At 40.9% G+C, this 14,453-nt stretch overlaps 1 protein-coding gene across 1 annotated transcript; it reads right to left on the bottom strand.

Annotated features, from left to right (window-relative positions):
- Positions 1 to 2,740: 2,740 nt before the first annotated feature.
- SLC10A2 (solute carrier family 10 member 2) lies at positions 2,741 to 12,124 on the bottom strand (the record flags this gene model as incomplete). The annotated part of the gene is made up of 6 exons (XM_082483061.1): positions 2,741 to 2,874; positions 3,946 to 4,103; positions 4,942 to 5,117; positions 7,266 to 7,354; positions 8,510 to 8,628; positions 11,703 to 12,124. 6 exons carry the CDS (start codon positions 12,122 to 12,124, stop codon positions 2,741 to 2,743), a joined length of 1,098 nt encoding a protein of 365 aa, XP_082339187.1.
- Between the last annotated feature and the right edge of the window lie 2,329 nt (positions 12,125 to 14,453).

The raw sequence follows: 14,453 nt of genomic DNA, 5'->3' as shown, positions 1-14,453 counted from the left end.
GCAAGGTTGGATGCCACCACCCTCCTGCAACTGAGAAGCCCATATCTCAGCATTTATATGGCTGACAGCCAAAGACACATAACATCTTTCTGGAGACCTTTGGGGAGAGGACACAGCTTCCCCAAAAAACCCTTACGCTGCTGTGACAAACCCCCCCCAGCTTTGCCAGTGATGGATGGACGTTGATGCTTCCCTGACTTCTACAGCTGGAGATTTAGCAGCTCTCACATCATCGTGAGCCTGCTTCTGGCAACATTAACAAGCCCTGGGGTTTTATTTTAGGTTAATGTGCTCTAGAAGCATATGTTGGTTAAGACCTTTCAGCTGGCTTTGCTTCACGTAAAGCTTGGGACATACAACCCTTGCTAGATGTAACTGTAAAGACTGCAGAAACTGCAGCCTCCATCCTTCACCTGGGGCTTTAAGTGCACATATACATTAAAAAATGCACATCAAATATGGCATCAGATATCCTATGTTCATTTAATCTTCATCACATTGCCCAGAGAGGCCGTGGATGCCCCATCCCTAGAAACATTCAGGGTACAGGTTGGACAGGGCTCTGAGCAACCTGATCTAGTTGAAGATGTCCCTTGTCATTACGTGGGGGTTGGACTAGATTATCTTTAAAGGTCCCTTCCAACCCAAACTATTCTATGGTTCTGTGGTTATTAAACATATTGATTTTACACATAATTTGAGGTGTTTTTCTTACATCTCAAAGCCATAAACTTTGTCTGCATGTTAGGTTTCAGTCTCAATTCTTACCATCTTAAATTACTCCAGTGAGCAAAATTATAAATACTTTCTGACTTTATTCAGTTTAGTGTTTATACAGTTGCTTTAAATACACACACACACACACACGATATAAGCAAGACAAACTATTATTCTTCAATACATTTTCAAAATCGTTTTTAAAATATACACGGAAGCATTGAAGTTTAGAATGGGGAAAGAACAGCAGCTTGGTGTAGAAGAAAGACATGATCCTAACTAACTTCTGCTGCCCATTTTGTGATGGATGCAAGATAAGGACAGTAGCCTTTTAACTACAGATGTTACAAATAGCAGCTTATCCTCTTCTTGATGAATGTGCTTTTGCACATTTATGATTCCTCCATAACAGACTTCACTACATTTTTCTGTTTAATCTTTGTTCCATAAAACATAGTATGCCTTGTTATGTGCTAACTCCCGCTAAGTGTTAAACTCCTCCTTGGAGGTTATGACCACTCTGAACTCCCTTTGAAAACAAAGCAGCTTCAAGCCTCCCAGAACTCAGGAACATTTTGAGACCCTTTCCCCCACATATGGTAGACAGAAATAATTTATTCTTTGTTTAATACCGGCACATTTCTGCTGCAGTGGAAAGCTACATGTCAGGAACTTAAATTCCACAATTTCAGTTGTGTTTGTAAAAAACCTGCCACATTAACTCACAACACCTCGGAAGGTCCACTTGAATATGACAAAGAGGTGTATAGTTTCTGTGTGTTGATAGTTGGCTCATTCTTGAATTTTTGGTCAGCCAACCTCTCACTCATTTCATCTGACGTTCTCTGGATGTTTTCTTTACGTAAGAGCTACAGTACTAATGTTACTGAATGTATCCATAAAAAATTACAGCTGCAAAAAATTTACTGTGCTGTTTCTCTTAGAATTATACCCCTTTTCTCCACACACTTAGGACTGCTTTCCATATGTACTCTTGAATTTTCAGAAACAAATAACATATGTGTGCATCCAGTTATTTCTGTCTGTGTTTCATATAATTAAAATCTTAAAGTTATCAACTACATCAGTGTCTACATCTCACAGACACATGGTAAGTTCAAATTTATTGAGTTCATAAAATAACAAAAATATATAACTCTCTGCAACCACTATTGTCTCATGTTAACAGTGGTGAAAGTAGTCCTGGATGAATCAGGGACAATTTTGTTCCATTTTCAAATGTCTTCCTTTCAGTGCAGAAGCTGATAATTTCTTTCACTTCCAAAATCTCTACCTGCTCCTTTGAATGCAGCTCTCATGCTAAAATTGCTCTAGGCTTACGATCTCAGCTTTGTCTCTCTGTTTATGTTTCCAGCACCTAAAAGACCCAGACTGAAGATGCAAAGCTGTTACTTTCTATTACTTTGGGCAAAAAATTAGAGTCATAAGGTAGCTTGCACTTATTAAAATTCAAACAATTAGTACAGTGCAATGACTTCTGCCCAGACTGACCTAAATGAAACTTTATCTCATTATTAGCTTGTTCCAATTTCATGGTTGATTCATGTTCAGTGAAAGTCCTCCAGCCTTATCAGATCTTCCACATCAACTCCTGTTGCTGCTCAGGCGCTTTTATAAGATTTCTCTTTGTTTGGTGTGGAGGTTGAGACTAGCAGACAGATTTGCAGGATCATGCACTGCAGTTGCCAATACAAATATCTGCTTGCTTTTTTAGCAATAGCCCACCTTTATTCTGCCTTTCTTCAAATAATTCACGCTAAAACATTAAACATTTTTTAGGGAATTAGCTTCAAAACCAGATTCTACAATTGTGGCAGAAACTGTGTTCAAAATCAAAGTAGAAATCTTTCATAAGTTAATCATTTTAAAGTCTTACTGTAGAATATCAGCAGAACTTCTCCTTCCGTTAAATATTTCCATAAAGCAATGGCATGTGAAAAAAAAGTTTTAAGTAAACCGTATATCTTTTATCTTTTCAGCTGGTGGGAACAGAGGTAATTGTCTATTTGGTCTCATTTGATACAAATCCTCCATTTATTTTAGCATGTGATGACATTGATTTCGAATCCTCTTTTTCCTCTGTTTTCTCGACGTCTGTCTTTGTTTTGACCCGGTGTCTTCTGTAAACACGGTAGCCTGGGAATTGATGTATATTTAGTATTAAATAAAGAAATTATAACAATTGCCTGAAAAAGTCACTGTAGTAGCATGTAGCTATGCAACATTTTCCTTCCTTATATTGCTAAAACATCCCAACACCTCCAGGCAGTTTCTTTAAAGCTATGTTTAATTATTTTATGTCAGCAGCACTCAAGGAAAACTTTTTGAATTCTGCATTTGGTGTTTGACTGCTTTGTGTTTCTGCTGTGTGCAGTGACTTTTAGAAGCATTGCCTGTCTCCCTTGGGAAGCCTTTGTGCTCCTGGATGTGTCTGTGGGACTGACCAACCCTCACTTCTACGCGAGTCCTGTTTGGCCGGAGCTGGGACAAAGCGGTTTGTCTGTCCCCACACCATTGCATGACAGAAAGGTTGGACTCTGGGCTGCGCCTCGCAGGCTGTGTGCGTGGGGCACTGCTCTGGCGTTGAGCAAGACAGCTGATTTGGGAGTGGGGGCTCAATAGTGACAGCTGGTTTTAGGTGTAAGCAACAGGGACAAGGTCCCGACCCTCAGTAGGTTAGTTGTAGTAACAGCAATGCAACTCATGAGATGTATTTTTGGGAGGAAAAAGGGACCTGTACTTCTAATCGAAGATATTTTCTTACATTAGCTGTGAAGATAATGCCTGTTCTCTCAACAGCTGGTAGGAGGGGGAGTTTGTGCATGATTGTGGGGGAGGCCCTGATGGGCAGCTGTACACCCAGGCATCCAGGAGCGGTGGAAGAAGATGCATTTGCCCTTCCTCAGCCAAGGGTAATAACAATGCTGTGCTCAATGTATTCTCATGTGCCCAGTTGTAGGTGGTGGAGATCCCCTCCCTTGTGTTGAGAAAAAGAGGTCTTTCAAATCTTGAACTGAGCCTTGTATATTCCTAGTTATGTGCAGGGCACAGCACAGTGGCGATGCTCAGTAATCATTTGGGTCATCATTTACTTAACTGTTTTCCATTTGATTATTTTTATCTGTTCTTGTTTTCTCCATATCCATGAAAAAGAGACTGATGATAATAATAATTATAATGCTATAATAGAAAACATCTGGACGTTACCTCCTAGAATTAGTAGTGCAAACAACAGCTGGAAAATGCTGTAGATGAGTGGGAAAGTAAACATCAGTTCAAGTTGTTCAGGAGTGAATGAGAGCTGTACTATAGTTGAACATAGCTGAGTGTTTTGCATGCCTGTTTCCAGAGACACTGTACGACATCTAAAGGGAATAATAGAAAGACAATTATGAGTCCTTAAGCATTTTAGTAATTTGGATAAGCAAGAAACCTGCAGTGATGGATAACTAAGAAAATGGTATCCTTCAGCTCATATAGTCTACAAAACACTCCACAAGTCATATGGCTATTACCACCAGAACACACACAATTTCATAAAATAGAATCATAGAATCATAGAATTGCCTAGGTTGGAAGGGACCTTTAGGATCATCGAGTCCAACCATTAACCTAACACTGCTAAAACCACCACTAAACCATGTCCCTAAGCACCATGTCTACCTGCCTTTTAAATACCTCCAGGGATGGTGATTACACCACTTCCCTGGGCAACCTGTTCCAATGTTTGGTAACCCTTTCTGTGAAGAAATTTTTCCTAATATCCATCCTAAACCTATGAAAATTCAGCAATTGTAAAGGACTGTGATCCATGTTCAAGCCACGTATATGGCACCCACTATCTCCCTCTCTTGTAATGATGTTCTAAATTGTAGGCTGCTACATCTTCATGAGAAAATTTATTGCAGTCCCAGCCCTCTTATAAGTCAGGTCTGTTTCACTCATTTGAAGTGTAGGACGTGGGTGCACAAGGGGAAGATGTATGAAAGATTTGAGGAAATAGTATAGTCAGAATCTGTAAATAAAACTATGCACAAGAAAGGTTTTACCTACACATAGTATCCCAGAAACAGGGTTGGGGAATGAGTGACTCTGTGCTGTAGCTAATGTTTAGGGAGCATTCTTAGCGTTGATTAATCTTTAAACAAACTTTTTTCACAGCTGAAAAAAGGCTACAGGTTTTCGTCACAGAGAATTTCATACCTGTGCCAAGACAGACCAGCTACACGGGCCAGAAAGAATCCTAGAGAATAGCCAGCTGCTGGAAATATGGTGCCAATGATCCATAATTTGGGTGAGATAATCCAGGAGCCTTTGTAGAGTATTCCCCCAACCACAGCAATGAGCACAATGAGGATTGCTCCCACAATGGAACCAACCTGTGAGGGGAAATAAGAATGTGTGAATACAAGACCCCAATGAGATTTAATGGCGTTAAACATAGTGTCAAACATGCCTGTGAGTGTCTCTGAGTCACTGAAACATCTTATTAAACATAAACCCTAAAGTTTATGGCAATGTAATTCACAGCAGGCAGACAGATTAGATAGCTGCCATTTTTCCCAAACAGGAGATGTACGATGTACTTCAATGTGTGACTACAGATATAGATCATGGCACAGCTATAACAGGTATCAATAGCAGATGCCTATAAAACTAGTCTCTTGAAGCCTTGGCTATAATTGTACTTAGAACTGGAGATTAGAAATAATTTCACAGGTGTGATGTGAGCAAGAAATGGTGCACACATTAGAAAAATTTCCCCAGAGTTGCTGGGACTGACAGCCCAATATCTAGTATAATGCACTTTTCCACCCCACTTCTTAGGCAGTCACACTCTGGGGCTTAGTATAGCATATATTAACTAGATGCTAGATTGTTAGTGGTAGGAAATTATTTGCCAAGTGGAGGAGTAAATCTTTAACGTGGCTGAAAAATTGTGTTTGAAAACTGGCTGTGAGCTCATACAGCGTTTCTACGTAGACGTAGTCACTGAGTTGATCTTATTTCCTGTGGCTGAATGTACTGAGATCTTCTCTGTTTCCTGCCAAAAAAAGTGATAACTCACTCTTCTCAATATCCAAGTGAAATGTCTGCCCTTATGGCATATGTTGCCAGGGATCTCACCGGCAGACTTCTGGGCCTAAGCTTAGGAGAATCTATTTCTCAGCTAAAACGTATATTCCCATTGAGTTGGCTTCATCAGTCTTTGGCTGAAGCCTTTTTAAGAGCACTGAGTGAACAAATACTTTTGTTTGACTGAGCTATTAACCACATGCACCTTGGAAGAAGAAACATGGTCTGGCCATGACAAGCTCTTTTACTTCACCTGGCACACTGTCTTTGTGCTTGTATCTCCATTTCTCACTATATGGACCTTAATCTGACAAATACGGCTCAATCTTCACTTGAGGCTTCATTGTCCTACATAAAGCAAACTGTCAACAGACCCTACTGTGGGTTGCTCACCCACTTGGTAAGAAAGAGGATGAAGCGTTGTTTTGCTGAGAGAGCAAGTAGAGTTTCTTTTCATGTGAGTGCAAGTACGTGCTTTTCCCTTGGCTGATTAAACAGGAATAGTACAGTTTTGAAACCAGCACTCAATAGTATCCAAGTTCAGAAGTGAGCTGTGAGTGCGTTTTAAAATACAACACAATAAGCTAAGAGTTTAAGAAAATGAATCGACTTGAAAGGATCTTATTTGTGTTCTATGCTTCCTGAGCTGGTAGCAGAGAAATGATAACAAAGGATAGGTAGAATAACAAGTTGCCAGATTAGTTTTCTTTAAGAAAATATATGTGTTAACTAAGAATGGTTCACAAAGTCCAAGGGTACTCAGCATGTCTGACAATCACTTTAAACCTAAACCTAAACTTAAAGTTCAGAATGATTAATTAGCTGTTAACACTAAATGCAACTAAGTTGTTATTGTTGTTGGTTTTAGGATGATGATGGTAAGACTACTTTTTGCCACAAATCCCATCTTTTTCATGCATCTGAAACTATCTTGCAAAGATGGTTGAATATTGTGAATAGTTTTGTTAGATTTTTTTAACAGTTGGAACATTTTCAAATTTTTTTTAATGAAATTGTTTTCTTCCTCAAAACTGCCCTCCAAAATCAATAAACTGGTTTAAAAGCAGAAAGGTGGTTTTTTTTTTTGATCCAGAATGTTTTGATTTTTTTATTATTTTGCATCAAAAAACTGCTTCCAGTTGACCCGATGATTTTCCTTCCAATTTCAGTTTACATTAAAAACTGAACTCAATTACTGACATAGTTGTAGCCAAAGATGAAAGTAGGCTCTTTGGATAATGATGGTTTCTAATAATGTATGCAACTCATGCATGTTTGTGCAAGGGAAAAGCAATACATTTCTTCAGCGCCTCATTTGTTTTCTGTTGAAAACTTCCTGGGTCTTATGAAGTCAGATACTAATACCATGAATAGCAATGCACCGCTTCAGTGGTGCCACTGATTCCATAATTTGTCCATAATTACTAAGGCTTCAGCCTTATATATCCTACCTTAAGTATGACTTTTGCTTTACTAGGCCATTTGTGGTTAACGTATATTCCCAACGAAACAGGAATTATAAGAGCTACCAGTGAAATTCCTGTAAAAAAGAAGAGAGAAGTTAAGCCCATGTAGAGTGCAGAAGTTCGTGAGAGGAGGACAGACACCGTGTAGAGTGGCTGGGGGCACGGAGCAAACCTTCAGAGGATGCTTCTGGTATGTGCACCCCAGAGCACGCCTGCACGCTGTACCCACACCTGCCCATTTGCTTTTCTATAGAGTCTGTTATCTTTGGCAGCCTGTTGAAGTAATTGCCATTCTGCTGAGCTACACGCTCATTCACCTGCATCAGAAAGGCAGACAGAAATTTGAGTGTGCTAATCATCACTATCCTGTGATGTGAGTAGATATATTAAATGTTCATTTTGTCTGCAGGTGTTTCGCTACTGTACCGTATCAACAACCGGTTTAGAGCTTCTTTTGTTTTCACCTCCCCCCTCCAGTATTTCTTTTGAAAGCACAAGCAATGTACGTGATTCCCCCTCCCTCCCCCGAGGACAATGGGAAATGAAACTGAAGAATACGAGAGTGACTCTGCTGGCTTTTAAGATAAGCACAACATGGAACTGCACTTGATAAGCACTAGGGCCACAGCTCTGCAAAGTGCTGGAGCATGTATTTCCAAATACTTTGACTATTTTCTCTTTGTAGCTGGATGAGATTTTTGACAGGAAGTCAAATGAAGCCACTCCTGGCTGTGTAGATTGCAGCTTTTCAAAGAGACTCAGCAGTTTTAATCACTTGCTTAATTATCCACGTGTGCTTAAGTACTTAGCCAGATTATGGCCTCAGAATTTAGCACTTTGCAGGATTGTGCCTTAAAGCTGTTACAAACACAGCGGAAGCAGCTATTCCTGTACACATTATTCTATACTCTGATACCAGTACCATGCAGGTCTCCAAAACATTTGGAAAGAAAAACATGCACAATCCTGTGATAAATATCTGTACAATACTTATAATGACTTCAAGTCTTTTTTTTTTTTTTTTTTTTTTTTTTTTTCCTGCAGAGCTGTGGATGAAATGAAGTGATTTAGGTACCATGGAAGTTATTGGAAAGTATAAGGATGAATATTTTTAAAAATCTGGGCTCATTTCTTCATGATTCTGCAGGATGCTGAAGTAAAGGTGGTTGTTACTAGAGGAAGGATAAAGGACAGAGTGAGAAGGGAAAGTGCTGGTTCACTGGACTCACCAATGCTGTCGTAGGGGAGTACAATTGCATTAGAATCAGTCCACATCTTGGTGTAAACAAAGAGGCAAAGTGGCATCATTCCCATTGCAAGCAGTGTGGAGCAAGTTGTCATGCTGATGCTGCAAAGAAATCGGTTACAGTGACAGTTCATCTCATGCTAGGTTATAGTCTTGCTTATTTTCTTATTACGACTTCACAGCTTATGAAATGTTGGGCAGGAAATGCTGCTGGCCACAGTCAATTTATCCTGTATATCAGGTTAGAAAAAAAGCTAAATGGAAGGAATGGTTTCTGCTGAAAAGAAAGGAACATAAAATATCAACGTGTTCTGCAGCCACAGAACAATAACTTTCAGTGCAAATGAGGCAGTCAGACAGGCAGCCATCAGGAAGGTCTGTTGGCAAGTCTGTCTCCACGCTGGCTGTCCGGCTGGCTTCTGAGAGGGTGGCAGGCTGGACAGGGTCAGATGGACATAAAATGGAGCTTTCCATTATACCAGCATTTCTAGAGCGTTAAAATTTCACTCCAAAGTCAACAGAATTAAAAAAATAAACATATTTCATCATCTAGGATGTGTGATGTAATAAAGTTCCCTTTTCTGGCTTGTTTTGCTCTAGACCAAAGAGAATTACTCAGTGAAGCTGAGCATAAGTATTGTTCCTTCTGTGGTTTGTGCAGAAACATTTCTGTTTTAAAAATATAAAGTCTGAAAACCATCAGGCCTGATACACCTTATATTAAAAGATGCATTTTGCTACAGGAATGAAGAAGGAGGAAAAGGCAAGACAGCTAAAATAAGGAGGAAATTCTCAGGATCTGAGTAAAAATAGATAAAACTATGTCTACAAATCACACTCCTCTGACATAAAAATAATGAGAGAGGGTTCTAGTTAAGGGACTTTGGAAACTTCCTTATAAGCCTCACTTCTCATTTCTCTTTTGTGTCTCTTGCCCTTCAAAAAGGGACTACTGACCCCATTCCACAAACTGGGCAGATCCAAAGAAATCTAGAACAATTAACGCAAAGCCCACGGGAATATCTGCATTAATTTTGGTTCCTGTCACTCTCTGCTTCAGAGTCATCGAACAGAGCTTTGTAGGAGACTCTAGCAAGAGCTTATTTTTCCTACCTCTGTATTTCCTACATTGTTGTACTGTCCCTGCATCTACATCTTGCTCCAAGGTCTGCATGTTCTCTAACCCCAGCCCCTGTGCTCTCAGAAGCTCCTGGAGAAGGTATAGAGGAGAGGAGGTGTTTTAGAAGCAGTTGTTCTTGTGAAATATCAAGAGATGTCAAAACCAGATGTCCCTATGGAAAGCTTTCGAGGATATCACCTGGGTCTGAGTTACAAAGGAAGGTATAAAACCTCATACTTCACCTCCCTGTGACTATATGAGCAGCAGAAAATTAATTCCTGCTCTAACATGTGGTCTATTTGGACATGGACACTTTGAAGCAGGACTGCAGACAATGGTGATGGGTTGTTATGTATAAACACAAAATATTATCAGTTACAAAAAAAAACCCTTGTCTGATATGATGGGCAGGCTTTCTATAATACTGTGCTGGCTCCAGAAACCAGCCATGCTACTTATGCTGTTATTCTTCTATCAAGAACGGAAGATGCTTGCATTACCCTCTCTGCTGTACCTCTCGTATATTCTGGTCCCTGCATCACTGTCACAAAGGTACTAACCAAAAGTCTTTGACTTCTTCAGGTAATGGTCTTTACCTGAAGAACAACATTTTATAGGTATTTCCAATTTACTTCACCCTCTGACAGCATCATGGGATATAAACCCTACTCATATTTATAGTATCATCAATTTGGATTTTTAGCACTGATTTCAGTGGTGTGACTGGGAACATGCAGAGCTGAGAAAGCGTAGTTTGGCTCAGTGTACTCTTCCAAGGAAAGATTAGGACAGAGTTTCAGACTTGTGCTGGATATCTTTCCATCTGTGGTTTCCTAGACCTGTATTTATTGAAATTAAGTGTCTTACAGTTCCTAATATCATAGGTCTTTCCCCAACAGCGAGGAAGTTGGTGATTAGCAGAGCTGACCTCATACATAATTCGAAAGCTGGTATTACATTAACACCTGTATGTGACAGAAAAGTTCACTATTTTCAAAGGATGGAAAAAATGTCTTATTAAAGCTACAAGTATTAACATTCTTAGTCTATTCGCCCTAGCTCCACATCTTTCTTACTTCTATTATTTTTTCCATTTCTACTTCAAACTGGCATATGACAAATTGGATGAACGCGCCAATTTATGTTACTCTGTGGGAAACAGAGAAATGATCCTGTTTATTTTAGAGCAAAGTAATCAGGATATAAAAATAAAAAGATGGCTCTTTTTTAAAGGCTTTTAGAGTTAATGAACCCCCCGTGGAATTTGCGTCAAGAGGAGGGTTCGCTTCTCCTGCATGTTTGATGTCCCAGGCCGTGCCAGGTGCCTTACATATCTGTTTCTGAGTTCAGAGCACCCTGTCATTGAGACCATCACACTCCACCACAAAGGAGTTTTTTCATTGCCCCCAGTATGCCTTAGTCAGTGGCGCCTGGCCTGTAAAACTTGCCCTCCGTTTGAAGACTTTGCAGAAGGTGCCAGGAGCAGATAGAATTACCACAAGTGATTTTCATTTGCATTCGTTCCCAAAGAGAAAATCTAAGCCCATCTATTCATTGTATAGAACACAAAAGGAGGGAAAATATTTTTCCACGGGTGGGCTTTTTCAAGAAACATTACTTCAAGAACTGTTGCCTAGCCACTGTTTTGTACAGAGGATTCAGATCTTAAAATCCTTTGGTTTATTTTTACTGCCCAAGATCTTGGGAGAAACAAAATCACAAAAGTAGTTCAAACTTGGACAAAGATTTCATAATCCTTAGTATCTTAACCTCTTCATAAATGCTATTTTCTGCAGAATCTGAAGATTTACAATAAAGACATTTTCTAATATACACGATGCTGTTATGCTGTCTTCCTCATGAATTCTCAGCGAACCAAGGATATTTGCTATTCTGCTTCTATTTACTACTATTACAATAACTAAACATCTTTACAAGAAGAAAGCTCCACCCTGCATGGGCCGGGAAGTTAAGAAAAAAATCAGACAGTCCTTTTCAATATAAAGTTTATAATGTAAAAAGCCACATGAACTACTTAAAGAATGGCTGCTCTTACCTTAGGTCCATGTCTCCATCCACCCAGTAGGCGATGATATTGGAGGCTGTGCCCCCTGGACAGCATCCCATGATCAGCACCACGACAGCTTGAATAGGAAGCACATTAAAGGCCAGGGACAGCAAGAAGGCTGTGAGAGGCATAATTCCAAACTGGCAAAGGAAACCCACAAAAATGCCCCAGGGTCGTTTTATGTGGCCCCAGAATTTCTTAATGTCCACATTGCAACCCATGGAGAACATCACCATAGCCAGCATGATTGTTAGAACAGTACTTAAAACTATGCTCAAAGTTTCATTAAAATTATCTTCTGGTAACACACAAGATGTGCCACTGCAAATAGTAGCATTTGCTGGACAAGCCGTGGAGTTTTCTGCCAAAGGCCTCGTGTTAAATTGCTGGGAAAGAAGGTATGTCTGCATTTTGAAATACAGAACTGCTCAGTACATCCGAGGCAAACTTTCAAGCCTGTGTGAATTGGTTGTTTGTCAGTGACTCCTTTTAAATGATCCAGGAAGCAATAAAGCGCAATAAATACTGGAACATGCTTGCTATTCTTGAAGGGTTTGGCACAGCGCTGATTCATATAGTTATAAAAGTTGCGCTTGCTTGGTATGGTGACAATTAATCATTTATTCATATGATAATGAAGAATCCCACATCAAGAGGATAGCTGTGTTAATATTTAAGAGCGTAAAGGAGTCTTGTGGTGTAGTTGAGCACACAAAATGAGAATCACAGGAGGAAGAGAAAGTTTAGACTTCATTCTTTGAATTTCTTGCATGCTTGCGGGAGAGCTGCTCATGCGTGCACTGTCACTGGCATTACAGAGGTCTGTGGGGCGGCAAGGAGCGACCGAAATACGAGAAACCACGAGCAGAGGTCCTGAGCTAGGATTGGAAGCTGCAACTCTTGCCAAGTGATGCAGCATTCACCATGACACACGGGCTCATTTGAATGCGGTGGGATCCTCATTTGGTCGTATTTCTAGTATAATAGAAGTTATGACTGGTGTACAGTGATAACTCGGCCACAGGACTGCATGCACATTTGTGTCAATTTTGGCTCCTAAGGGCAACTTTTAGGTAATCTTTCTGATTCTTTCTCAGCTTCCACATAATCCTGAAAACGGTGAAGATCCCTGGCTGCAAAGTTTCCCGTGATGCAGTCTGATAAAATGTCACCTGTATTTTTGGCTTTGGCACATGGAGAACTGCCACTGCCCTGACATCTCCACATCCCTCCAGCCTGGTCACTGGGTGACCAAGTGCAGCTGGTGGCTGCACTTCCCTGCTTGTGGCTGGCATTGCTCCTGGCCATGTCCACCTCCACACTGAGCTCATCAGCCGGGGGAGAGAGGAGGGGGGAAGGGAGGGAGGGGAGCAAGGAGCTTTAGGATGTACTTGTTTAGGTGGCATGGAGATTTATGTTCCTCCTAGCACCTTCTGCCAGATGCAGCTGGTGCAGTCATGCTTTGCTTCAGCTTGGGCTGGAAACGGTGGGCGGTGAGGAGTGTGGGGTGACCAGGGTGGAAGAGGAAGAAGAGGTGTTTGCTGAGGTGACTGTGGGGAGTGGGGAGCAGGGTGGTGGGGCCAGCATGCTGCTTTGGAGCTGTGGTACCAGCCAAAGATGATCGTGTCCCCTTCAGCACGACCACATATTCAGCATCCATACTGGGAGCGAGGGTGCAGGTCACCTTTTTTGCCTGGTGTGGCATGGAGGTTGGGAGACAGATTTCTCGTGCCTGGCTTTGGTGTGGCCCATTGTTCTCCGTTATTGCCAATGGCTCAGAAGGGATGAGAATCTGAGGCAGGGCAGCTTCCCTGGGACCCTTCTGGGTTGTGACAGCTCTGGGATGAGCTCTGGCCATGCTTATGTCTTGTTTGTACGTGGGAACAAAGGAGCTTCTTGGAGTCCTCGATGTATGTGCCTCCTGCTGTGCATCCCTGTTCTCCCTCCCCTGCCTCAATTCGTGTCCTTCTCTTGGGTATGCTTTCCCGTGAAACAACATTGCAGATCAGTCAGCACTTAGATGTCTTTACTGTGCTTATCACCTTACTAGGTGGCTGCTGTGCAAATATTCATGCATTAAATATCACAATAACTTTGTGCTGTTGATATTCTGTAAGAGCGAAAGAAGACAGGAGAGCAGCCAGATGAGGTCTTCATGCCGAAACAACAGCAGCAACAGCAACAACAACAACAAAGCACTAGAAAGCTGGGGTAATTTTGACTATACAGTATACCTGAATCTCAGTCTCAAGTTTCTGGAAGCCTACCAAAGTCCTTGGATCTTTTGGTTGGTCAAAGGTTTACCCCTCAAGCTTCCTTCAAAATTGGGAATGTTTTCAAAGGAAGAATTTTGATGCTTCTCTATCTGTACCCAAGCTTTGGAGCAGAATTAACTTCAAGCGTAGATCTTAGACTAAAATCAAGCCCGAAACAAAAAGTGCAATTAATGTCCCCCAAACATCTTTTATTTTCAATACAGAAATATTTTTTACTAAGGTAACGTGTTAAATGGTACTTATCTTCAGCAAGCAAGACTCCCACTGAAAGCCTCAGCATTTTGTGCTTAATCTCTGTGTGCAAAATGATAGGCGTTGCCATCTCCTTTCTTATTTTAAACCCATGAACTGTAGAGAGGGAGCTGACTGCATTAGAAAGGATTTCCCAGCATTTCCCATGCTCAGATGGCACCTGTGTGCCATACACAAGGGGGTCAGCTAAATGGCTGTATCTCCTCAGTCA

The sequence above is a fragment of the Vanellus vanellus genome, assembly GCF_965231255.1.
Source record: "Vanellus vanellus genome assembly, chromosome: 1".
NCBI classification, from domain to species: Eukaryota; Metazoa; Chordata; class Aves; order Charadriiformes; family Charadriidae; genus Vanellus; species Vanellus vanellus.
Note: the sequence above shows the minus strand (reverse complement) of the source record. Positions and strands in the feature narration are given on the sequence as shown.